Source organism: Mus caroli, unplaced genomic scaffold (assembly GCF_978045245.1).
Source record: "Mus caroli unplaced genomic scaffold, Mus_caroli_1 scaffold_14, whole genome shotgun sequence".
Taxonomy (NCBI): Eukaryota; Metazoa; Chordata; class Mammalia; order Rodentia; family Muridae; genus Mus; species Mus caroli.
This window is the reverse complement of record NW_028227269.1, coordinates 14,163,643-14,191,263: the sequence shown is the minus strand read 5'-3', so window position 1 is coordinate 14,191,263 and position 27,621 is coordinate 14,163,643. Positions and strand designations below refer to the sequence as shown.

General features: G+C 37.6%; 1 protein-coding gene and 1 non-coding gene across 2 annotated transcripts in view; both read right to left on the bottom strand.

The window, feature by feature from the left end:
• Rock2 (Rho associated coiled-coil containing protein kinase 2) overlaps positions 1-27,621 on the bottom strand; it is a 94,692-nt gene that overhangs the window by 29,916 nt on the left and 37,155 nt on the right. The window contains exons 4-11 of the mRNA XM_085830210.1: positions 19,475-19,612; positions 15,220-15,480; positions 9,489-9,633; positions 7,092-7,230; positions 5,254-5,345; positions 4,444-4,603; positions 2,926-2,986; positions 2,201-2,212 (exon numbers count right to left, since the gene is read on the bottom strand). Coding sequence (XP_085686336.1) covers positions 2,201-2,212; positions 2,926-2,986; positions 4,444-4,603; positions 5,254-5,345; positions 7,092-7,230; positions 9,489-9,633; positions 15,220-15,480; positions 19,475-19,612 — 1,008 coding nt within the window. The remainder of the gene's footprint in view (positions 1-2,200; positions 2,213-2,925; positions 2,987-4,443; positions 4,604-5,253; positions 5,346-7,091; positions 7,231-9,488; positions 9,634-15,219; positions 15,481-19,474; positions 19,613-27,621) is intronic.
• On the bottom strand, positions 19,884-20,005 carry LOC115032841 (small nucleolar RNA SNORA32). Its single transcript, XR_003838501.1, has one exon. It is a non-coding gene; the product is annotated as a small nucleolar RNA SNORA32 (small nucleolar RNA).

The window sequence follows — 27,621 nt, the reverse complement described above, 5'->3', positions numbered from 1 at the left end:
ATGATGAGAAACTTCAAGAAAACAATGATACTCTTCTGCTGTCCCCACTTACTAGAGCCCTCTCTAAGAACATAGGATTTGTACTTGCTGACTGTGACTGACTCAGAGGGAATGCTCCCTCACCTCCTGCTCTCCCATTCACAGCACACATACAGAATAAACACATTTACAGGAATAAACTCTCTTGTGATTCCTTACACTACTATGAAAAAAGGTTAAATGAATCTTGAGTAAATGATAGCTAATTACATTTCAAATCCTTTTCCTTAGTTTTTAATTAGGTATAATTTAAAGCAAGTTAAACTGATTAAAAAAACTATTAAATAATACAACATTTAAAATATTCCTTTTTAAAAAATGTACTATTATCTTTTAAATGTATGAGTGTACCTGCATGAATTTACAAGTGTTGCCCATTAACAAGAACAAAATGCATGAGACAGTGTCTTCTAGATGTGGTGTCACATGCTGTTAAAGCACTCAGGAGGCAAAGGAAAGAGGATCTTTCTGGAAGGTCAAGGCCAGCCTGCTCTGTATAGTGAGTTCCAGTGTAATAACAATAATAATAATAATAATAATAATAATAATAATAATAATAATAGTAACACCAACAACAATGGTAGTAGTGTGATATCCACTTCAATAACTGAAATTCAAAAGGATGAATACTCTCAGGCCAAGGCAGGAATGACACCAAAGCCAAAGTTCTAAAGAGTATGCTTCTTAAATATTAAATTCATCATAAAAACAACCAACAATTCCTCTATTGTCCCCAAACAAGTATAGGTCAAGAGCTATTGAGATGGCTCAGCCAGTAAGATGCTTACTGCACAAGCATGAGGAACTAAGTAACACACACATAAAGTCAGGTTTTGGTAATGCCCAGCCTTAGAGAGGTTGAGGCAGGTAGAAATCAACCCTGATTCGATGGTAAGCTCCAGGTCAGCCACGCCTACAAAGCAAGTCGTTTCCAAAACAAAATAAAACACCAACCAACCAACCAACTAAAACAAAACAACAACAAAATCAAGGCATTTAGTGTGAATCTCTAACTCCAGTGCTTGGGGTGGGGGTGGGGAGTTTGGTGGAAAATATGGCAGAGACAGGCAGATCCTTGGGGCTTGCTGGTCATCCAATCTGACTTAATCTTTGAGTTCCAGATACAATTGAGACACTTTCTGAAAGAAAGAAAGAAAGAAAGAAAGAAAGAAAGAAAGAAAGAAAGAAAGAAAGAAAGAAAGAAAGAAAGAAAGAAAGAAAGAAAGAAAGAAAGGAAGGAAGGAAGGAAGGAAGGAAGGAAGGAAGGAAGGAAGAAAGAAAGAAAGAAAGAAAGAAAGAAAGAAAGAAAGAAAGAAAGAAAGAAAGAAAGAAAGAAAGAAAGAAAGGAAGGAAGGAAGGAAGGAAGGAAGGAAGGAAGGAAGGAAGAAAGGAAGAAAGGAAGGAAGGAAGGAAGGAAGGAAGGAAGGAAGAAAGAAAGAAAGAAAGAAAGAAAGAAAGAAAGAAAGAAAGAAAGAAAGAAAGAAAGAAAGAAAGAAAGAAAGGAAGGAAGGAAGGAAGGAAGGAAGGAAGGAAGGAAGGAAGGCAGGCAGGCAGGCAGGCAGGCAGGCAGGCAGGCAGGCAGGCAGGCAGGCAGGCAGGCAGAAAGAAAGAAAGAAAGAAAGAAAGAAAGAAAGAAAGAAAGAAAGAAAGAAAGAAAGAAAGAAAGAAAGAAAGAAAGAAAGAGAGAAAGAAAGAAGAGAAAGAAGAGAAAGAAAAAAAAAAGAAAAGAGGGAGGGGAGTGCTCAGGAAAGTACTGACCACTAACCTCCATAAATGTGTGTACATGTTCACTCACACACATTTAAGTAAATAAAGTCAACTATCTTTATCCTCTTCCAGACAATATATATATATATATATATATATTTTTTTTTTTTTTTAAAGAAAATACAGACTAATGAGCTAGTCAAGGTAAGTACTTTAGTTGTTTGGTTCCTGTAATACTCTGAACATACTGTTACATTTCCTTGATAAATAAAGATAAAATATTACATAACTCATATTTTAAACAACAGACTCATAAGAAAAATAATAAAAGGGTACTTGGTAGGAAAAAGGATGGGAAGTCTCTTGGGTAGGTGCAGTACTCCAAATGGGAAGCAGACTATGACTAGATTAAAACATGACTTTTTCCTCCTTTTCGGTGTATTTGATAACGTACCTCCTGACTTTCCTATTCAGAAAAAGAAAGGAAAGGAAACATTTCAATGCTTGTTGTATTTTATAAAAGCTTCATATAAAAGACACATAAAAGTACTTATAAAACACATACAATGTAGGCCATTCCAAAATTATCTAACAGGCTTTTCTACCTTTCATTACATGTGAAGGAATATTTACATTATGATTTAGCTTTGTATGTGGTCACAAGTATTTTAATGCTTTGAGTCATTGTTCTTTATATAGGTGCATTCGTAAACAGGAACTCAGAACTTTAACCTCTCCCCTAGTTATGTGCCCCATTGCTTATACTCTCTTACCACACTAAGATCATAATGTCTTCTAGCTGGAATTACAGCTAGTTATAAATCCATCATTCTTAATAATGAGTGAAGCTAAAAGCACATATTCGCATAAGGAGTATCAAGTGAGCTTTTAAAATCAGTGGTATGATGGTGCTGGAAACATGGTCCAGTAGTTAACAGCACTGGTCTACAAATGATCTAGATTCAGTTCCCAAAATCAACTTGGTGGAACCGTCTGTGACTACAGTTCCAGAGGCTCCAACCCTCCCTTCTGACCTCCACAACACTGCATGCACTTGATAAACAGACATTAATACAAGCAAAACACTTGTACATAAAAAATAATTAAAAATCAAAACAGTGGTGTAAGTATTTGAACATGTTACTAAAGTAAATAACACAGTAAAAAATGTATACATACTTCACTTTTTCTTGTTTGTATTGCATCATTTTCTCTACAAGGTGGAGAGTCACTTAATAACCTGGAAGGACAGAAGGAGAGATTCTTTTCATTACACTTTAATCCATCTAATCACATTAATCAAGCTACTTTCAGACCGTGAACATTCTAAGTGAAGCACTAATTCTGCTCTCTGCCTCTCCACAGAAACCAGTCTTAACTATGTTAGGACTAGAGTCACAACACAGACCTCTTCATTCCACTTTAGCTTCTATAATGACTATATTCTATAATTTCTTTTAGAAAGGAACAGCTCTTCCTTTTTTGCAAAGATAACATATGAGTTTGGTATCATAATTTAAATAACTCAACAATCTTTTCCCCCAGAGACAGGGTTTGTGTAGGCTTTCCTGGAACTTGCTCTGCAGACCAGGCTGGCCTCAAAGTAACAGATATTCATCTGTCTCTGCCTCCCAAGTGCTGGATTAAAGGCAGGTGCCACCACCACCCAGCGAAACTTTACATTTTTTTACACTCAAGTTATTGTGTGTGTTCATGTACACAAACACCAGAAGATACATGTAGACGTCAGAGGACAATCTGTGGGAGTTGGCCCTCTCTTTTCACCATGTGAGTCATCAGGCTTGGCAGCAAAGCCCCTATCTACTAAGCCATCTTCTTAGCCCCTAAGTCATCTTTTTGATATAACTGTCAATTTCTCTTTCAGTTTTGTCCTTCCCACCATCTATGAACATGGATAAGTTTCCTTTATCTCTGACACTTTTTTTAAAAAAACACATACTGTTTAATTGATGCCTAAATGTTTGTCTGTGCACCACATGCATGCTTGTTGTCCATGGAGGCCAGAAGAGTGCTTCGGATCTCCTGGAACTGGAATTACAGATGGTGGTGAACTGTCATGTGGGTGTTGGAAATCAAACCTGGGTCCCCCAGAAGAGCAGCCAGGGCTCTTAAACACTGAGACATCTCTCCAGTCCAATACCCTTATTTTATTCAGAACTCAAAATAGGTTTAGAATATTATAATTTAAGGAAGGTGACTAATCCAACTTCGATTGCCTAAGATTTTCCTGGTTTTATTATCTCATCCTAGGAAACACCTAAACCTGGAAAGATTGGGACAGCTGAAGTTTCTCAAGAAGTTTCTCAAACACTTATAACATTTGATTCCAATATTTAACAGTTTTCAGTGGCTTCTCCTTGCTTACCAGTCAAAACTCCCTCAGAAGAACATCCACTGTGATAATCTGTTTAAAGGCAAATCACATTCTACCTTTCTTTATAATTCTGTGATTCTCTTATATTCTTCATGAGATAATAAACTCCATCAAAGTCAAGTATTTGTTCTTACTGCATATCTTCAAAAGAATATAGGACAGTGCCTTTCAATCATTTGTAAATGAATAAAATGTAACATTCAAACTTCAAATGATGAAATAAAATAAAAGGAGTCTGTTAGGAAAAAACTTGACAGCTAGGCTATGCTGTTACAATAAAATTTAACAAATAAATCACATACAAATTTTCTCTAAAGTAGGTAAATCCTATAAAAGGCAGCTGATTTCCCACAAAAGCTTTAGGAATCGGGAAGGTCTCTACATCGCCTTTGTCATCCTCAATGTCGTCAAAGTTGCTGCTGTCTATGTCACTGCTGAGCTCAGGTACCACTGGAGCTGCCGCTGTGAGGAAAGAAAATATGATTTCACTCACAGCCAAAATAAACTAATTTTCATGAGATATGATTATTTTATACAAAAACCTAGCAACATATCTTCTATTTGACATGTCATAGATTTAAAACTTCATTAAGTAATTTATTACCATATTAAAACAGCTTTAAATATGGATTAATATAGCAAGCAAGGAAAGTCTATTAAATTCTTCTAGGGGCTAAAACTTACACGTAGCAGTAACATACACATATTGTAGAGGATCTTAGTTTTCTACATATCTTAAGCAGGAATATTTCTTACTCTTAAAATGAATCAACGTCATATACACATAAAGTAAATAACAATGTTCTATCACAATATGGTCTCAATAAATAATATTAATTTATCAACTTAAGTACTCAAGTTAAAGGATCATATTCTATAAGAAATGAATAATGTTTATTACAAAAAGAATTGGGAAATGTTGCTGTTAAAAGGAACACTAGTTTACTAAAACAATGAGGATCAATTTACTTACAAATTTTGCCACAGGAAAAGAAAATCTCTAGATTTAAAACTGAGTTATCACACACTCCATCAAACATATCTGCTATTTCTGAAGAGGAATTCAATTTGATCCAAAATGTGATGAAATGGAACCACTTAGATTGACTTACTCTCTCTTATGTTATCCCAATTCCATTGATCATTCTTAAAGAAAGGATGCTGTTTGATTTCTTCTATCCCATTTCTTCCAAGTCGTACCTCCCTGAATAACACAGTTAAAGATTATATTGTGAAAAATAAGAATATTAACTTTAATATTTTCACCAAAGCAAGGATTGTAACTTTAAATATTTTTACTAAAAGTTTCAGCTTAAATATTTCTCAAAAACAAGCTATGTCACTCTTGAAGTATCTGATCTTTGGACAGATTAAAGAGGTATAATGATGTGTAGTGCACAGTAAACTATATGGGAAACAAACTTTCATTAGCAATCTGCTGTCAATCAAAAGTACAAAAAAAACTCCCTCTGCACATGCCAAATTACATCACCCCTTGACCTAGAACCATGAGAACTTTGGGAAAAACATTACTCAGAATGCTCTCATAGAAGCACCATTTAAAAATCTCTCTCCTCTTCTTAAAAAAAAAAAATCCATATGGGCTGAGAGATGGTTCAGAGGCTGAGAGGACTGTGTCCTCTTCCAGAGGTCCTGAGTTCAATTCCCAATAACCACATGGTAACTCACAACCATCTATAATGAGATCTGGTGCCCTCTTCTCACATGTAGGCATGTATGCAGGCAGAACACTGTGTTATAATAAATCAATCAATCAATCAATAAATCTTAATTAAAAAAAAAAGAACCCATATATGAAGTTTAAACTATTCATATTTATTACTAGAAGCTCTCTCTCCGTTTATATTAAAATTATCATTCTGGGGCTGGAGAGATGGCTCAGCTGTAGAGAGCACTGACTGCTCTTTCAGATCCTGAGTTCAATTCCCAGGAACCACATGGTGGCTCACAACCATCTGTAATGGGATCCAATGGCTTCTTTTGGTGTGTCTGAAGACAGCTATAGTATGCTCATACACATTAAATAAAACAATCTTTAAAATGAGAACTTCATTCTTTAACCACCAGGAGCATCCCTGAAAACTAGATGGAAATAGAAGTCATCTAATATGTCTCGAGTGAATTCCCAGCTTGTACCCCTGTTTTAATGAAATTCTCACTAACCTCAGCAAACATCATTTTGGTTATATTTGATTTTATCATCATTTGTTACTCATCAACCATATAACTACCAAAATTTACAGTTCTTTTAAACAAATGACTATAGAAGCCAAAAAATAAAAATAAAATAATAATCAGAGAGCTCCCTCACTCTAGGGCAGCTTTCACACCTTTGCTCATTCATTTGGCTTTTTTTAAGATCATAGAATTTCCAGAACAGATTTTTTTATATGCAAATGCAAATTAAAGAGAAAGAAGAAAGTACTTCCATACTAAACACATAGTTTTTTTGAGGGGTGGGGTGAGACAGTCTTACGGTGTAGGCCTGGCTGTCCTGAAACTCACTCTGTAGACCAGGCTGGCCTCATACTCAGAGATCTAACTGCCTCTGCTTCCAGAGTGCTGGGATTAAAGATGTATTTAAAGATTATAAATAGTTTTTAATTTTAAACAGTATCAATTATTTATCTACTGAAACTGTGTCCTCTTAGAAGTTATACAATCAAGAGTATTATGAATTATTACATAAAAGGGTACAACGTGAGTGACATAAATTTTATCTTTCAAATGTAGTCACTTACTAAATATGTATCTTTATAGATACAAGGACTGAGGTAGAAATTAGGTTATAGTTAGGACATAAGATAATCAAACACTAGGCCTACAGGCAAGGAGTCAGCGACAACTAAGACAACCAGAAAGGCTGACTTCACATGTTTTCACTTCTGCCAGTTTTAAAAGAGAAAGGGTTTCTCTTTGTATTATTTACCTGTCTGTTAAGAAGGCACATATGAGACTCTTCGCATGTTTAGAAATTTCTGTATCTTCAGGAAAACACAGTGAATTTTTATGATCCATAATTTTGCTGTAGGTTCCTACAAGTGAATCTGCGTAAAATGGAGTGTCCCCTAAATTTTAAAGAAAGACAGCAATGAATGGAATAAAGAATTCAAGTTAAATGCTTTTCATGTAACATTTAAATATAATAAGTTTAAATCCATCAAATGACCTATATACCAAGAATAACAGCTAAAATGAACAAACATGTGCAAATAATTTAAAATGTAACCACACCAATGATCTTCTACCCTTGAAAATTAAATTTGGCTCAGAGTTTTCTCTAATAGTAAGTAATATTATATCTTGGGGTCAGGTGTAGTAGCCCACACCTTTAGTCCTGGCACTTAGGAGGCAGAGGCAGACAGATTTCTGGTAGAGGCCAGCCTGGTCTACATAGTGAGTTCCAGGACAGCCAGAGCTACATAGTGAGACCCTTAACAATCTATTTGAAAGTAACTATGTGGGCTGGTGAGATGGCTCAGTGGGTAAGAGCACCCGACTGCTCTTCCGAAGGTCCAGAGTTCAGATCCCAGCAACCACATGGTGGCTCACAACCATCCGTAACGAGATCTGGCGCCCTCTTCTGGAGTGTCTGAAGACAGCTACAGTGTGCTTATGTATAATAAATAAATAAATCTTTAAAAAAAAAAAAAAAAGAAAGTAACTATGTGATTCATCTCACTGTGGTGGTAAACACCTTTAATCCCAGGACTCCAGAGCCAGAGGCAGGTAGATCTTGTATAAATTCCAGGCCACCCTGGTCTACATAAGACTCTGTCTCAAAAGAAAAAGAAGAAAAACCAAGAACAAAAAAGAAAAGGGGGGGGGGGGAGATGAGGAACATGTATTTGTTTATGTGTTAAAAGTTCATGCCAATCAAGAGAGACCTTGTTTCTTAACAAACAAAAGACCTAAAACATATGCAAACAATAAGTAAAATACAGTTTGCAAATCAACAATATAATAAGATTACATGAACCAAAGAATAGTTTTATTTCTATCTAACTACTGGAACAAATACTAAAATTTACTTAAATATCTACTCAACCATTTAAAATATCTACTATAAATATTATTAAGAAATCGTAGGGTCCATCGACATGGCTTAGTAGTTAAGGGCATGCAGTCCTCTTACAAAGGGCCAAAATTCAGTTCCAAGCATAGACATTTATGACACATGTAGACAAAATAAATAAATTACTGGGTCTGGAGCAAGGGCTAGGCAGTTAAGGGTATTTATTTGTGGCTGACTCTTCCAGAGCTGTCTCCCAGCACACCGGCCATGGGGCTCACATCTGCCTATAATTCCAGCTCAGTTCCAGGAGAGCAGATTAAAAGATTAGTGAAGGGCTACAAAACCTGTGAATTTGTTCTTTCTCTAATACTGCCTTAATTTTAAAAGAACAGTGGTGAGTAGTGACACATGTCAATGCAATCCTAACTAACAAGACGCTGAGGCAGGGGATTTCGAGTTTGAGGGCAGCATGGGTTATATGAAAATACTTATGAAAAATAAGAGAAGGATCTACTAGAGAAACACTTCCTACCAACATACAGCATACTATTTCTTTTGATGTTGTTCTACTTCATTTATTTATATACTAACGTGTGCATGTGTAAGCACAGACAGGTCACACTCACAGACCGATAGCAGAGGACAATTTGCATCTATTTGTTTTCTTCTACACACAAAAGAGTCCTGGAGATCAGATCATCAGGCTCCACACATGCCTTTACCCCTTACACCAATGGTTCTCAACCTTCCCAATGTTCCTCATGTTGTGGTGACCCCCAAACATAAAATTACTGTTGTCGCTGCTTCATAACTATAATTTTGCCACTGTTATAAATCATAATGTAAATATCTTGTGTGTTCCAATGGTCTTAGGCAACCCCTGTGAAAGGGTCATTTGCCTCCTACCCCCCAAAAGGAGAAGACTCACAGGATGAGAATCAGTGTCTTAAGCCATGTCACCAGTTCTACATCAGATTCTAGTTCAGGGATTCAGAAATCCCTCCCTTGACATGGCAATTTCTTTAAATTCACCAATTCTTTTTTTTTCTTTTAAAGATCTACTCATTTATTATATATAAGTACACTGTAGCTGTCTTCAGACACACAAGAAGAGGGCATTGGATCCCATTACAGATGGCTGTGAGCCACCATGTGGTTGCTAGGTTTTGAACTCAGGACCTCTGGAAGAGCAGACAGTGCTCTTAAAACTGCTGAGCTATCTCTCCTGTCCACATTCTCCAATTCTTGACTGAACTATAAAGTGCTATGAAAAGGGTTTTCAAAACAAAACAAGTTCAAATATTGACTTACCTACTAACATCTCAAAAAGGAAAACACCTACAGACCACCAATCACATTCTCGCCCATAGTAACCATCACCTCCTTGTGATTTCAGAACCTCAGGTGATATGTAATCGGGAGTTCCAACTGCTGTATCGCAATGCACCATGCCTGTCTGGGTAAACAACAGAATTAAAAAACAAAGCCAAACATCGAGGGTAACACACACAGTGACAACTGACTTATTATCAGACAGTGCCACGTATCACTTCCAATAGAACACAACTGCTGACGTGGCTTCAAGACTCGGGGATTATATACACCACTGAATGCATAGAAATATCTGCATCAGGGAGGCCAGGTATGAGTTTTCATCCATGGAAAATGGAAAAGGCAGTAGGCTCCCAAACCTACAGAAACTGACAACTTTTGTTGTTTATTTCACATACGTTCTAAAGTAAGGGGCTACAAAATGAGAGCTTAATGATATAACATGGGGAAAGGGAAAGAATCATTAGGGGGAAAGCAGCTTGCTGTTCTGGAAAGAAACAAAAGTGCTTACAATGGCAATGCACCACTCATCTTAGATATGGTATCAAGAACTGGTTCACAATTTATCATGAGCAGACTGAGAAAATGTATTAAATATTTAAACTAATCGCTTTTCGCCCTTTTGGCTAGGATCAAGTGTAAATATTTAAACTAAAAGACCAAAAAGGTTTGGTGCATCTTAGGTTTACATATTTCTAGTATGTAGCTGTGTTATCAACATATTTGGCAAAGTGATTCAACACCTTTACCTGCGTTCTGTTTTCTTGGGTAGTAAGATACTTTCTGTGAGTACCTTCTTAGAGAGTGTGTATGTATATGTATAACATGTACATGTGTGTGTGTTTAACATGTACATGTGTATATAACATGTACATATTCTTGTGTGTGTGTAAGCCATAGGTCAATGATGGCTGCCTTCCTCTATCACTCTTCTCCTTATTATCTGAGACAGTCTCTCAATGAACCTTGAGCTCAGTAACTGGCTGAGCTAGTGACCAGTTACTAGGAGATCTGAACTCAGACCTCATGCTTGACAGGTGAGCCATCTCCCTAGTTCAAGTGTCCTTTGGCAAAGATAAGAATCGTCCCTCCCGAGAGAGGAAGGGAGGAGAGTAAGAGAGCAAGCATGTAATGCAGTACACGTGCACAAAGCATCACAGTGCTCTCTGCTAAGTGAAATCACTCTAGCAAGGTAAAGCTACTAAGTTCTGTCTGACTTGTAAACATTCTCTATATCAATCCAAATGCCCTTCACGTCCTCTCTCTGCTAATGGTACATCACCACATTTCTCACAAGAAAGCTATAGAAATACTAGCATGCTAGGTAGACATTAGGGCTAGGGACATAGTTCAGTGCTAAGAGAGTGTGCCTAGTGTGCAAAGCCCAAGGTTCATTCCCCATTACTACACACTACTTCCACAACCAACAACAAAAAGCCTCCTTGGGGGAAAACAAAGTTCAATGTGTTTTGTGGACATGATTTGTACAAATGTTTAAATGCTATAAAGAAAGAATGTTAAACTGAGAAACTAATTTCAAAAATAGTAACTGAACCCAGGGTTTTTCGGAAGTCTAGACAAATACTGCACTACAGGGAAGGGAGTGCTCAGCTCCTACAATTACCATCCATCAACCACTACCCTGTACTTTACAGTTCTGTTAAAAACCAGGAGAGAGCTGGGCGTGGTGGCGCACGCCTTTGGTCCCAGCACTCGGAAGGCAGAGGCAGGCGGATTTCTGAGTTCGAGGCCAGCCTGGTCTGCAGGGTGAGTGCCAGGACAGCCAGGGCTACACAGAGAAACCCTGTCTCGAAAAACCAAAAAAAAAAAAAAAAAAAAAAAACCAGGAGAGACAAAAAAGGTAGAAAAAAATCCTCATAAAACCAGAGGAAGCTCCACATATAAAAAAGTGAAAGGTGGACTTTTTTTTCATGAGTAATATAACCATGATGAAAGGCCAAGAAAAAAACAATCCAAGGAGCTTTGGAAAAACTAGCTATCAGGACATCTTCAAATAAAAAAACAATCTATCACAGTAGTGAGGACAGCAATTATGAAACAATTTTAAACATACACTAGGGTTAAACAAGCTTTTTTTTAAAAAAAAAAAAAAAAAAGCTATAATTAGCTAATACAAACCAGAGGGTGTTGCTTGGGGTTTTTTTTTTAGCCACTGAAAGAAATTACAAGAAGAGAAGAGAAAGACTAGACTGGACCCTATGGTGTTAGACTTCAACCAGATATATCAGTGTTAAGTAGTAGCACTTGACATATCATCTACAGAAACAGAGATTCAAATGTAAGCATCGGGGCATATGGCTAAATACTGGGTGTTATAGCCCATGCCTCCTAGCTCTATCCATTGACTGAGCCTGAAAATCATGATATGTTAGGAGCAATGAGCATATCTAGCAATCATACAGATACTACTAAGTACCATTTCTAATCAAAGAAATCAGAGCTTCTTGGAGTGGCTCTAGGGGTAAGGGGGAAAAAGGCAAGTTTTTAATATTCTATAGTATCAAAATGAAAGTCAATAAACTAAAGGATATGGAGCCAATGTATGGAAACTTCATAAAGTTAAGTAACACATTATGAAAGAACTATATGATAAATCAAAGCAACTTTAGAGCTATGAGGTACTGTCACATGATGGCACCAAGAGTCGTATTTTAAGAGGCTTCATATGAGTTTGAACAGGAAAACACAATGACTAGGCATTCATTTCCAAAGGTTACTCAAAATTACTTTCACTGGGGACTGGAGAGGTGGGTAAAAGTAGTTGGTGTGCACCAGTGAGAACCTGAATTTCAGTTCCTAGCAACCAATTTAAAAAGTCAGGATGAGGGGCGAAAACGCAGTGTTTGGGACAGGCAAAGCCCAGAGATTTACTGGCCAGCCAGTCTTGCCAAACAAGTGAGCTCCAGGTACAGTGAGAGACTTGGCTTCAAAAATAAAAGACAGATGGCTAGGGAGATGGCTCAGTAACTAGAAGTCCAAGCATAATGATAGCATATGATTTGAACCTGAGTTCAAATCCTACACACTCAAATAAAAAGCCAGATACGGTTGTATATGCTTGTAATCTCAGCACAGGGGGATGTGGCGAGGAGGAGGCAGGTCCTGGGGGATCACTGGTCAGCCAACCTAAATGACTAGTTGTGGCTCAGTGAGAGACTCTGTCTCAAGTTAATAAGGTAGCAAGTGATAGATATCTGACATCCTCCACCTAGGTTCCTTCTGGAGGTGCACAGGTATACACACACATACGTACGTATTCAAGCACATACAATCTAAATAAAATGAAATGGTGGAGACAGAAGACATTTAACATCCACTGCCAGCTTTTGCACATGCATTCATAGGCAAGTGTACCTGCACACACATGCATATGCCACAAATACAACCAAAAAAATCACTTTAAATGTAATAAGTTCAATGTTTTCTAAATAAATGTGATGATTTGTCATTGACAAAATATAGACCAAGAGAGTTTACTGAAAACTTAAAAATGGATCAATCAGAAGTCTTGTGTTTGTCTTATGAACAATTCAAAATGCCTCTTTACAAATGTAGAAAACAAAAATTTAAATGGAACTCACACTTTCATCTGCCCCTAACTGCACAAACCTGCCTAGCTGGATTGCCTTAGTTATTATTCCCTTCGGTACTGATTATTTTTATTATAAGTACAAAGGCTTTTTATCTCTATTATTGATTGATTGATTGATTGACTGATTGATTGATTGATGAGGGGCACACAAGCATAACTTGCAAGCGTTGGTTTTGTCTTCTCTCCATGTGAGTCCCAAGAAGGGACTTGGTGGCAAGTGCCTTTACCCACACTGATCATCCCACTGGCTGAAGCTATATAATATACTGGACGAAGCTGAAAATACAGAATACAGCAAGTATTACCATTTTCTTTTTCTTTCTTCTTCTTTTCTCTCTCTCTCTTTTTTTTTTTTTTTTTTTTTTTTTTTTTTTTGGTTTTTCGAGACAGGGTTTCTCTGTATACCTCTGGCTGTCCTGGAACTCACTTTGTAGACCAGGCTGGCCTCGAACTCAGAAATCCACCTGCCTCTGCCTCCTGAGTACTGGGATTAAAGGTGTGCGCCACCACACCCAGCCCATTTTCATTTTTTTTTTTTTTTTTTTTTGGTTTTTCGAGACAGGGTTTCTCTGTGTAGCCCTGGCTGTCCTGGCACTCACTTTGTAGACCAGGCTGGCCTCGAACTCAGAAATCCGCCTGCCTCTGCCTCCCGAGTGCTGGGATTAAAGGCGTGCGCCACCACGCCTGGCTTTTTTCATTTTTTAAACGTACACTTTTGAGGAAAATAGAATTTTTCAGAATATAAGAAGAAAATCAGATATTAAAACTGATGGCATGAGGCTAGTGAGATGGCTCAGCAGTTAAAGAGCACCGACAGATCTCTCAGAGGCACATACAGGGATGGCTCACAACCATCTCCAGAAAACCCAATACCATCTTGTGGCCTCTGACATAATGTAAGAGAAAGTAAAGATCACTGAATGTCTATATTCAAGGATCAAAGGATGTCTATATTGCTGCCAGACTGTAACAACCTGAAGGGGTACAGAGTTTCTATCAATTTATCTTCTTCTTTAAATGCTGAAACTTATGAAGATCATTTTTTTGTAGATGTACACCACCAAGGCGGAGGTTAGATTTGGCCACTGAACTCTAGTCGGTCTCTAATGCAGATAGAGACAATTATAAAGGAAAGGTAAATAGTGACAAAAAAACTTGCAACAGCATTATTCATCTAACAATTACTAGAAAATTAAGAGTCCCATGTAATTAAAAAAAATCATGCCTGTGGGCATTCCAAATGTTTTTGTGCATGCATTGTTATTGTCGTTATAGTTGTTGTTGGTGGTGGTGGTGATTCTGTAAGGTTATGAAAACTATACCAAAGGTGAAATTTAGTCTCCTAGAGGCACAGATTACTTACAATTTACAAGCTATCTTCTAGACAACCCTGCCTCATCAGGAATTAACAGTACAGACAAGAAAGGACAAAATGTAAAATTACATAACCAAAACAAATCAGTAGCACGGTTATGTCTGAAGTTACTGTTATTGAACCAACACTGATACACAAGAGTTAGGTGTAAAGTGACTGACTTCTTTCTTCATTTTGTATCACCTCCTTTCTCAAAAAGAGAAAAAGCCACGGAAATAAAAATGTTGGTAAAAGTACTCCTGAACTTGAACTTAAATTTTGTAGCCCAATTCTATACACTTAGACCATTACTAACTAGTTTTGCTTGGTAACAGATGGTTGTCAAGAAGATAAATGAATTAATAGAAGTATTTTACACCTAGATGAATGAATAGTAAAGGATATATTCAAACAGTTTTTCTTGACACTTATGCCATTGTCAAAGCGAAATTCATTTTTATTCAAAATTGCAGAGTCCTGATTTGTATTTGTTACACACACCAAAAAAAACTAGGACTAAGCAGAAGGCTCAGCAGGTAAACGTGCTTTTGGCACAGCCTGGTGACCTGAGCACATCTCCAGAATCCATATGTAGTGGCAGAAGAAAACTGACCCCACAGCGTTGTCTTCTGACCTCCACATGTACAGCACTGCATGCACATGCTCTCTCGCTCTCTCATACACACACACACAATAAATATGGATAAACTTTTACAAAATAGCAGTTTTGTTGGCTTACTTACTTCATCCATTTTCATACATGTGCCAAAATCTGCTAACTTTAGATGTCCATGTTTATCCAATAGCATGTTATCAGGCTTCACATCTCTGTGTATTAAGCCCATGGAGTGTATCGCATCCAGTGCAAGCACTACTTCAGCAGTGTAAAACTTGGCCCACTTTTCAGGCACATCATAATTACTCATAAGGTTGACGAGGTCTCCACCTGGCATGTACTCCATCACCATGTACAGGTACCTGTCATCTTGAAAGGCACAGAAGAGCTGGAAAAGGAGGAAGAACAAAATCATACTAAAAACAAAGCCATTTACAAAATGAAACTCCCAAAACTATTATTACTAGTGAAAAAACAGACTACTTTACATGAAAATAGAAGTTAAAATTTATGAAATCCTTTACTTCTGGATCAGGCCTATTTAATAGGAAAATAGCAGAACAATTTTACATGGTTACTTTTCCAAACATACAATAAAATGTGCATATATGAATGTTTCCCTCACAGGAAACACAATGTAGGAAACTAAATAAAAAATGTTAAAAGCTATAATTGGAACAAAGGAGACAGTATTTCTCTGAAAACTAAACAAAGTATTGCTCATACCTTACACAGAAGAGATCTGGAGGTAGGAGCAGCTTAGAAACATCTAACAGATGCCAAATCAAAAGACAGAAGAAGTAAGTCCCATTTCAGTGAAAAAAAAAGTGAGTAATCAGTAGCCACACTTGGAGAACTAAATCCTTTTCTCTATTCGTTATCCTCTTATTCATGATAAGCAGCAAGCAGCACTGCCAGGCTACAGTATGTTGCCCCAGAAAGACGGAATAACCACAACACCCAAGAAAAGGTATCTCTATAGCCCACCAAACAACACAGGCCCCTGCAGCCCCTCCCTGGAAACAAGCAAGTAGAAATGGCAGTAACCAGACACTATTTAAATTATCAAGAGAGCCATTCTTTCTCAGTAGAAAATTTATTCAGCAGAATCAAAGATCAAAAGATAACAATATATGGAATGATTAACTTACAAAAAAGTGAATGAGATTTAAAGCTAAAAGTGGGACACGTCAGTGCTATCTTCTTTTTCCTCCTTTTTGAAACAAATTTCCTTATGTAGATCAAGTAGACCTCAAACTTAGAAAGAATCTCCTTGTGCAGTCTCCCAAGCGCTGGGATTACAGCTGTCTCCAACACATCAGCATCACTATCATTCTTTATTCAAGCAAATTATCATGGCCCGGAATTACACACATACACACAAAATACAACACTGTGAACTGTACACATCAGAGTTTCTAAACAATGGCTATGATTAACCAAACAAAAACAAAAAGGGATTTAAGGCTTAATCTTGTTTTTAACTTTACGTACATGTTTTGCCTATATGTACGTAAGTGCCCAATGTCTGTGGAGTCCAAAAAAGGGTGTTGGATCTCCTGGAACTGGAGTTACAGAATGTCAGAGGAGCTGCTATGTAGGGGCTGGTCAAATATGGTCCCCTTGAAAAGCAGACTAACTCTTAACTGATGCATCATCTCTATAGTCCCTGTACTGGCTAGTTTTGTGTCAACTTGACACAGCTGGAGTTATCACAGAGAAAGGAGCTTCAGTTGAGGAAATGCCTCCATGAGATCCAACTGTAAGGCATTTTCTCAATTAGTGATCAAGGGGGAAAGGCCCCTTGTGGGTGGGACCATCTCTGGGATGGTAGTCTTGGTTCTATAAGAGAGCAGGCTGAGCAAACCAGGAGAGGCAAGCCAGTAAAGAACATCCCTCCATGGCCTCTGCATCAGCTCCTGCTTTCTGACCTGTTTGAGTTCCAGTCCTGACTTCCTTTGGTGATGAACAGCAGCATGGAAGTGTAAGCCAAATAAACCCTTTCCTCCCCAACTTGCTTCTTGGTCATGATGTTTGTGCAGGAATAGAAACCCTGACTAAGACAAATTGGTACCAGAAGTGGGGTATTCCTGTGACAACCTGACCATGTTTTGGGGAGGACTGTGGAAGGACTTTGGAACTTTGGGCTTGAAGATCCATTCGTTGTTAAGAGCTCTGTCAGATGTGTAGGAGCTTGGAAGATAATGCTGAGAACAGTGCAGAAGAAGGAGGCCTGGTTTGTGAAATTTCAGAGGGAAAATTAAAGACTCTCTTCAGGGCCATTGCTGTTTTTATTGTGAAGATTTTGTAGTTCTGGTTAGCTGGGGCTGAAGAATCAGCTGTGATTAACAAGATACCAGAACTACTAAAGCAAAAACTTTGCATTACTGGGACTATTGATGCTGGTTAGCTGGAGCTAAGAAATTAGTGGTGATTAAGAAGAGACCAGCATCATTGAGGTGACATCTTCTGGGAAGTGTTTTCTGAAAGCACAAAGAGGCTGTGTTCCAGAGATGGCCAAGGTTGTACTCCTGCTGCAGCGGGACTTGGTAATGTGTAAGGGTCACCCAGGTGGTTCTGGTTTTGAAGGCATGAAGGGGTCACGCAGAGCAGCTGAGGCTCGGCACTGTGAGAGGCCATGGAAGGCCATTGGTGAAGGTGCAGCCTCAGTTGCAATTGAAGGCCCAGGACTGAAGGGGTCATGCAGTGTTTTGGAGATGCCAGTACCATGAGATGACCACCAAGAGCAGCAGCAGCAGTGGAGTACAGGTATCTGGAGCCTAGAGGATGACGCGTGTGCTACAAAGGGCATGGCTGGACAAGTGACCCAAGCCCTTGGAGGAGCCCAGAAGATCGTGAGTTGAATCCCAGACATTGGACGGTTGGAGATTGACTTTTGCTTTTGATTGTGACTGTGCCCTGATATTTTCCCTCTTGAAGGAAGACACTGTTTTAGTGGAGCCCACAGTTAAGAGACTTTTAATTGTAAAGAGACTTTGGATTTTAAGAGATGGATATTTTAAAGAGATTGAAAATTTAAGAATATGTAAAGACTGTGGGACTTTTAAAGTTATTTAGATCTTGGGGATGAATAAGAATGTAAGAGTTGAGGCTTACTAGTGATGTTTGTGTGTCAAGTTGACAAGGGGTCAATTGTACTGGCTAGTTTTGTGTCAACTTGACACAGCTGGAGTTATCACAGAGAAAGGAGCTTCAGTTGAGGAAATGCCTCCATGAGATCCAACTGTAAGGCATTTCCTCAATTAGTGATCAAGGGGAAAAGGCCCCTTGTGGGTGGGACCATCTCTGGGATGGTAGTCTTGGTTCTATAAGAGAGCAGGCTGAGCAAACCAGGAGAGGCAAGCCAGTAAAGAACATCCCTCCATGGCCTCTGCATCAGCTCCTGCTTTCTGACCTGTTTGAGTTCCAGTCCTGACTTCCTTTGGTGATGGAAGTGTAAGCCAAATAAACCCTTTCCTCCCCAACTTGCTTCTTGGTCATGATGTTTGTGTAGGAATAGAAACCCTGACTAAGACAGTCCCCCTCAACATCACTTTTTTTTTGGTTTTTTGGTTTTTTGAGACAGGGTTTCTCTGTGTAGCCCTGGCTGTCCTGAAACTCACTCTGTAGACCAGGCTGGCCTCAAACTCAGAAATATGCCTGCCTCTGCCTCCCGAGTGCTGGGATTAAAGGTGTGTGCCACCACTGCCCAGCTCAACATCACTTTTAAAAAGCAGTACTTTTTAAATGGCACAGCTACTATGTGACCTTAAAAAAAATCTCCACACTGCCTCTTTCAAGCAAGGTATGAAACTCCAGCTCATTTAAGCACTTTAGAGCACACACTGGTACATGGTTAATCTTACTCATCTTCCTTGCTCAAAAACATCAAAAACATTAGATACTGGAGTTAAATACCATGTACAAAAGCAAAGCTGGTGGTGTATATAATAGAAAAAGAAGCAATATTATGAAACAGAATTAGGAAACACTAACAATATATACTATAGAAAATATATAAAGGACTATAGAATTTTAAAGATGCTTACTATAGAAAACTTTTCTCCCATTTAAGACAGGCTGAGAATGTCACGTGAGGCCTAACTAACCTCAGTATGTACAAATCAATCTAATGACAGGATGAATTCAGAGTGGCATAGTGGCTGATCATGTAAAATCTCTATATAAAATGATTAAGAAAGAAAGAGTTTCAAGTAATAATTTTTATATGCCGTGTCTATATAGCTATTCCACCAAGAAACACTAAACAAGCATACTGAATCATGTCTAGTAAAAAATAATTACACTTTTTACTATGTGAACAAAGCACACAAAACAGTCTTCTGAATAGGCACCTTAACACAAAAAGTTCTTATGCTTACCTGAACTACCCAGGGACTGTTGGCAAAGGCCATAATATCTCTTTCTTCCCAGAAAAAAGCAGAGTCTGATCTTTTTATCATTTCAAATTTACTAAGAAGCTTCATTGCATACACCTTCTGTGATGCCTTATGACGAACCTGTGGGTTAAAAACAAACAAACAAAATGAGCAATACTTTAGTTGCATAAGGAGAATGATGGTGCTGCAATGCTAACAAACTGACCCTTAGCCAAGTAGATGTATGTAATACCCTGTTTCCAGGTAAGCCTCCAGAGCAGAAGTATGACACTTACCAGAGAGAACATATGTAAGGGCCCAAATATTTCAGGAAATATACCTTTTAATTAAAGTCAAATAAGCAACTATCTTATTTCAGCTAAATAAATCCCCTCAGATTCTTTTTTTCCCCACATGTTCCCAACAGGTTAACTGCTAGTCAAGTAGCATATGAAAAACCTCATGGGAATTTTTCTTTTTGGTCATGTCCACAGCAAATGAGAAACTGCATTCTAAAAGCCTTGGTAATGACCATTTTCCCTCAGATTCTTTAAGCTAACCATGTTTTAAAACAATAAGATACTATATTTAGCAGGCAATTTTTAAGAAATGTTTACTAAGGGGGAAAACATCTCTTTTAGTCTGAAACATCAGTGTTTATGTATATGTGTTGTATTTGTGGGGTGCATGTCGCTCACTATATGAACATTAATAATCTACTAGGTTAGTTTGTAAGAGATAACCTGAAAGCCGGGCGTGGTGGCGCACGCCTTTAATCCCAGCACTTGGGAGGCAGAGGCAGGCGGATTTCTGAGTTCGAGGCCAGCCTGGTCTACAAAGTGAGTTCCAGGACAAGCCAGGGCTACACAGAGAAACCCTGTCTCAAAAAAAAAAAAAAAAAAGAAGAAGAAAAAAAAAAAAAGAGATAACCTGATTTTATTAATTCATTCTCCTTTGTTCCTAAGTATCTGTTTAAAAGATAGAAAACACACACACACACAACTAACAATATAGTTACTTGATCAATTCCTATTGTGCTTAAGTAAGAATAAGATCTATTTTTTAAAAAAGATTTATTTATTTTATGTAAAGTAACTACACTGTCACTCTCTTCAGACACACCAGAAGAGGGCATCAGATCCCTTTACAGATGGTTGTGAGCCACCATGTGGTTGCTGGGAATTGAACTCAGAACCTCTGGAAGAACAGTTAGAGCCATTAAGAGCTGAGCCATCTCTACAGCTCCTATAACCATATTTATTTCCCAGAATATACCAAAGTATCACAAAGAAGAAATATAGAGTCTAAGTTATAGCAGCTAACACATACTGTATAATAATAAATAACAACTGGTAACGTATACAAAACTGAAACATCCAAACTTTATTCTTGAATGTGTATCTATTTCCTGCAGTTAGTTGGTAAATGGCTGTTCCATCACTCAAGCTGTTCAAGGTTAAGAATTCCTTTGTCAGAGAATCATACAGTTCTACCTTTAACTTGTTTCTAATCCAGCCATATCTAGCTATTCCCACTGCTGCCAACCAGGTCCAACACCTTTTACTCCAATTGCTAGCAAAATCTCAACTGGTTGTACTCTTCTATATCCACTCAGTCTAATGAACCATACAAACCAACCAATTCTGGTCCTCAGCTTGTCTCTTTTGCATGTGCTGTTCCTCTGTGGAAAGCTCTTTTCCCTGAGTTCAGTTCCTGACTCCTTCAAATCCCAGTTCAAATACTGCCTTCTCATGAACACCTACTCTGATCAAGGTACTTTACCTCTAAGCCACTATCTCCCTCTCCTGCCAGCATGTCCCTAACTCATTCACTCTTCCTTGTTCTTGCTCCATTTCACTTACTGATCTTATATCTTTTAAAGAACAACGTATGTCCTATCTCTCAGCACCAGAATTTAATCCAATGAAGATAAGATTTGTGCCTATTACAGAGTATGTGCCAGATACACGACTGTGTTTGGATATGTTACCTTAATCTTTGCTTTAGTCCCAGTGAGGTATCTTATCTACCTGTCAGAATGGCAAATATAAGGCACAGAGAATTCAATCTGCCTGGGGACTATAAAGGTGGCAAGCTGAGACTGAAATGCACTCTGCATCCATAGTGTTTACTACTTCTACATCTCTAAACTTGAAGTTAGCATCACCCACCTCAAACATAGCCAGATTTCATGCCAGCCCAATATCCCAGCCCACCTGAGGTTCTCTCTCTCTCTCTCTCTCTCTCTCTGGAAAGCTCAGCAGCATTTGGTCTCAGGGTTGGAGGAAGAAGCTAAGAAAAGATGAAGCTCTTAACCACAATGCCTAGAGTCCTGGCTAGCCCAAAGCCACCTTCCCAATTTAAACCTTGTCCTTTTGTTCTTGTTCATACTTTAAGCACAACTATCTGCTTTTAGTCCCTTTAATATAAGAATGAACCTTTCCTCTTTACATATTTTCATTAGAAAAACCTATCAGTCCCTGACCACCTCTCATCCAAGGACATGGCTTCTTTTCCACTCACTGAAATGTGAAACTCCCCAAAGAAGCTTCCTCTGTCTACCCAATCAAATTAAGAACCTTGCTGGGGCCAAGTAAGAAATACTTTCTTAAAAACCATCAAGAATCTCATCATTTCCTCACAACTTCAACTTCATTGGCTTTCTTCCTTCAACCTGTAATTTTTTGGATGTTTGTTACTTATTGCCGGTTCCCCAGAGGGTACCGCAGACTCAAGAAAAAAGAAAAAGTCATGCCTATTTTGACCTCTATTAATCCCAGTGACAAGTTCAATGACAATACTGACAACAAAATAATTTTATGGTTGAGTATCATCACAACCTGAAGAACTATTAAAGGGTCACATCACAGCATTAGGAAGGTTGAGGACCACTGCTCTAGAACATAGTTCCTCCTCTAATATGTATCAGCTGCATGTCCAGGAAATTTGCTATTTTATAACTATAATTTTGCTACTGTTAATATAAATATTTGAAATGCAGGATATCTTGATGTGTGACCCCTATGAAATGGTCACAAATCACTGATCTAAGTAAGCCCCACTCTACTGGTACTTAACAAAGCCTAATAGTAAATCTAAACATCAAAAGGGAGCAGTTTAGCTAGAGGCTGAGTCACGTCAAGGTGAAAGGACTCGATAGCAATGCCTTGCTCTTTCCATACACCGATTCTGACAAAGTAAAAAACTGAGCCTCCACAAATCAAGGATGGCCAACCAGTAAGTCACTGAACAGACTATCAGAATGAAAACTAACATTCTTCAAAGAGATTAATAAGCTCAAACTCTCTACTCCATAGCTACAAGATCTAGCAAATAATTTAAAACTTACTAAAGAGATAAAAAGGAAAACATGAGTTATAAATAAGAAAAAAGAAGTCAAAAGAAAATGTTAGGTCTAGCTTTAAATTTTTCTTACAAATAAGTGTAAAAGACATAAGTGAAAATAGCTCTTAGAAATATGTTTAAATAAAATGGAAATAATAGAAATCAATTAGAAATTCTATAACTAAAAAAATATATAGTAACAAATGAAAACTTTAGAAGGGCTAAACAAGAACAGTGATTAAAAAGTGAGTAATCAGCTGGACAGTGGTGGTGCACCCCTTTAATCCCAGCATTCAGGAGGCAGAGCAGGCAGATCTGTGAGTTTGAGGCCAGCCTGGTCTACAGAGTGGGTTCCAGGACAGCCAGGGCTACACTCTCTAGAGAAGCCCTGTCTTGAAGCAGGGGGTGAGGGTGTGTGTGAAAAATTTAGTGAATCTGAGCATAAATAAATTTGAATAAATGAATGTGATCAAACTAGGGCCATCCAAGATAATTTTAAGCTAAGATATATGTGAGTATAATGGACTAAATATACCCATTAATGAATTATCAAACAACTAACAAGCAAGACATAAACTCACATGGTTTAGATATAAACCAGACAGGCTGAAGATTAAAGAAAAAGCAAACATATTTGCCATGGAAAACAGTAAGGATAAAATGTTACAATAGGAATAAATGTATATAATAAAACAAACTTGGAGCAGACAGTCTTTATCTGAATGAAAGACCTAAGAGGCAGAACAGCTGGGGTTTTTTTGGGTTCCAGGCCAGCTCGAAATTCACACATAACAAGTCCTATACTTGAGGGGGAGAGAACAAAGGGGCACACAATTCTAAATGTTTGCACCTTTAATAAATGAACTTGAAAATTCATGAACCAAAAACTAACAGAATTAGAGAAAGAAAAACTATGAATCTCTATTTTCTGCTGGAAAAGTTAACACTCTGTGTCAGTAAACATTCTCACATCATTTCTCCTTTTAAAATGTTTTGAAATCTGAAGTATTTTGAAATGGTGTAACATTACAATGAAAATGGTAAGTCCAAGAGGTAACTATGTGGTAACAAGAGCTGTAGCTTATATTCATCTTCTGAGTTGTTACTAGGCAATAACAGCAATCAATCCTTATAGATCTCCATAGTGACATAAAGTTAATAAAACAGTAAACATTTATTTATGCACCAGAAAAAAATATGAGAACACAGAGCAGAAGTCAAGGATTAAAGGATGACAGGTGTAAAGGTAGAAAACTATACCACAGCAAGCATACTAGCTTTCTAATTGACTTGTGTTCAATAACCAGATTAACTCAAAGTAAATAATCATCAAAAAGCTAGGAACACATTTTTAGAAGTTGTTAACACACTCCCTATGTATATTTACACCATCCTTCAAGCCTTAACTTACTCTAAAAACAAATTGAATTTTGTATGCTCTCTAACTTCATTAGAAAAAATAATCCACAGAGCATTAAGAGTCAATTAATTTCTGTTATTATTTTCATTATTTATACTTAGACCATGACATACAAAATTCTGATAATTTTGCTGTACAGTGGAGCTAAAAGTTATCTATTAACTGCTGGAAAGAAGACAGTGAAATAAAAAGTATACACTGTAGCCCTAAGTCCTAAGAGGACTTCTGAATGAGAAAATGTTTACTGTCTTCACTGGTGGTGCAGTTACTCTCCAGTCTATAGTTCCCTGTGCGCTAGACAATCTCACAGATGTGCTGTTTGCAGCCTGGCTTTCTAAGCTGCTTTCAAGGGAAACATGCTTTCACTGTGGAACTGCCCAGTGGGTGGCACAATGATGAACTGGTCAATTCAACACACTGCTACTCTTTCTATGCAGTATCTATAAGACTTTGAACACATTAAGAATATTTTGACTATAAGGCTGAATTTCATTTAAACGCTGGGCTAGGACAATTACTGGCTCACAGCACAAGGTAGGAATCACTACTTCTCATCTCTGATATAACTCACAGACATTAGACTTATTCATGCCAAATGTCTACACCATACCTTTAAAATTCATTAGCAGTGATGTGACAAAGTAGTAATAATAAAGTGCTGCTACTTTAGGAAAGCTGATTTCCACTCATCTTCCTCTGAGGATGTCTCTGAGTAATTCTATCATAAGCTCCCTCAGCATCTCTGTAGACTCCCCTTTATTCTCCAGCTCCTTCTCCTCTATTCAATATAGATGGACAAATATATGAACAAACAGACATAGTAGCTATTAATTATCACACTGAACAGTAATGTTTAAAAACATGGATTCAGATGTAAACAAACCTAGGCAAAAGCAGAGATATTTATGAACTAGGTGACAAATTTACTTAATTCCTCTAAATTACAAAGCAAAGACAAAATGAAAGTTAATGACTATAAATTTAGCATACAGAATACAGTCAATAAAAATTACCTAACTCCACCACGAACAGAATAAGGTTCGTTCTAATATGAAGTTATGCATGTGTCCCTGTTACTAGTCTTCGTACTTAGAGGACCAAAAACAAAAAACAAAAAAGCAAAACACTTCTCTTATCAGTTCTATTGGTTATTAAAAAAAAAAAACTGTCAAATTCCTTGCTTTTAAATTTAAAAATACATTGAATACAAAACATCATCCAATTGAGTATATACGTGTGCAGGAGGAAAAAAGCACCCTCCCCTTAAAAAGGGAGAAAGATACAAAACATTAACCATGGCTATACCCTAACTGATGGAATTCAAGCGACTTCTCTTGTCTCCACACCACATACTTTCTACAGTTAAAATGTACTTCTTTGTAAGACACACGGACAGACAGACTGACTTAAACAGATGTCAGATTTCTAAATGAAGCTTACCAACATGCTTAGGATATTCTTGGAACGCTGTTGATAACTTTATAATCATTCTTTCTAAGACATGTCATTTGAGGCTTTCAAATTTATTTTTTACTAATAAAATTATATTTTTATAAGAAAATTCAATTTGTATATTAGACTAACCTGGAGTAATGTCTGATGTTAATGAAGCCTCCACCAAAGATGCAAGTAATACAATGTCCTCATGCTTTCTGTTATGGCAGCCAAGACTGAATAGCAGATACAAGGACTATGAAAACATCAGAAGGAGGGAGTAATTTTTACAGCTCAGAAAGAACCTTATAAAGAGTAAAGATCCAGCTTTACATTAAAAAAAAAAAAAAAAACTGAGTTCACATGTACCGTATTAGAGAACCACATATGCATTTGCATACATGCAGTGCAGGAATGAACTGACAGTGGCTATATGGGAAAGACTGCTCTTTTCTCTCTGCTTCTCCAGATACTCTTTTAAGCTATGTTCTTCATTGAAGAAAACAGTATCCTGGGGTATGGATGAATCTTTTTAGATGAAGAGTATCAATTACTGGTAAGAGGGTCAAATATTTGAAAGATACAGTTCTTGTTTTAAAAAAATATAGTGTAAAGAAATCAAAATATCAACACACAAACTACAAGGTAAGACATAATATTACAAATAAAATAACATTAATTAAGATATGGAGAAGAAATTTCACTCAGACAGAATGTTAAAACAAGAGAAACTGTTAATTTCCAAAATTTTCCTTTAAAACGAGCACTGAGAGGCATAGTTTAAAAAAAAAAAATAAATAAATAAAACTAGGAGTAAAAGGCACATAGGGAAACAAAGCACACAGTGAGCTTGCCGAGAATAGACAGCTAAGAATCGTGTGTGTGTGTGTGTGTGTGTGTGTGTGTGTGTGTGTGTGTGTGTGTAAGTGGACGTGACTGCAGTGCCTGCAGAGGCCAGAAGAGAGCATCAGATCCCCAAGAGCTGGAGATGAAGTTATGACACCAGCAAGAGTGGTGGCAAGCACTCTGGCATCCTCAACTTTACCTGTTAGGCCATCTCTCCAGCCCCATGAATGCTGACATTTCAAAAGAGGTCCCAGAATGCCAGAATAAAGGTATCATACTAATTTTAAAAACTAAGCAGAAAGGGATTCACAGTTACATGACATCTAGAATTGTCTTTCATTAACTCAACATAGGTAGAGGCAGAAATAATGAAAACCAACTCATATGATATCAAAGCCCCTAAAGTTGACTCAATGTTCCTACACCAGGATCGGGAATAGATGTGGTACCTAAGAATATAAAGATATAAAACTATGAGGAAATGTCTCCAAATAGTGACATCAGTCCAGGTGAGCATACACAAAACAAATACACAGAATATTTAATACACATGGTCTTGATATTCTCTCCATTAGTATTTCACAACTTGAGATCAACACTACTTTGATGAAACACCAAGCAGAACAGGAATAGAAAGCAGAGGTTCATATATGAGATAGCTTGGATGAAAGTAAAGCAATGAATACTGAGAAAAGGAGAGACTAAGTTTAAAAACACAAACTATAGCATTGTCTAAAAAATTAAACAAAGGGATGAAGAAAAACATTAATTATGACTCTGTGTGTCTGTGTGGCTTGAATAGCTTGGGAAAAAGAGAAGCAAGTGCTCTTTTAACTGCTGAGCCATCCCTGTAGTCACTATTGTTTTTAATTATTATTACTCTGTGTGTGTTTGTGTGCGCGCGCGCACGCACGTGTTTGGGCGGGTGGCCGCTAAAGCACACATACTTTGGAGATAAGAGGGCAACTTTATAGAGTCACCTCTCTCTCTGCTTCCACCTTTATGCAAGTTCAAAGAATTAAATTTAGATTGCCAGCCTTACCCGCTAAGCCATCTTGCAAGTCAGGAAAGTTTTTTGTTTTTTGTTTTGTTTTGTTTTGTTTTT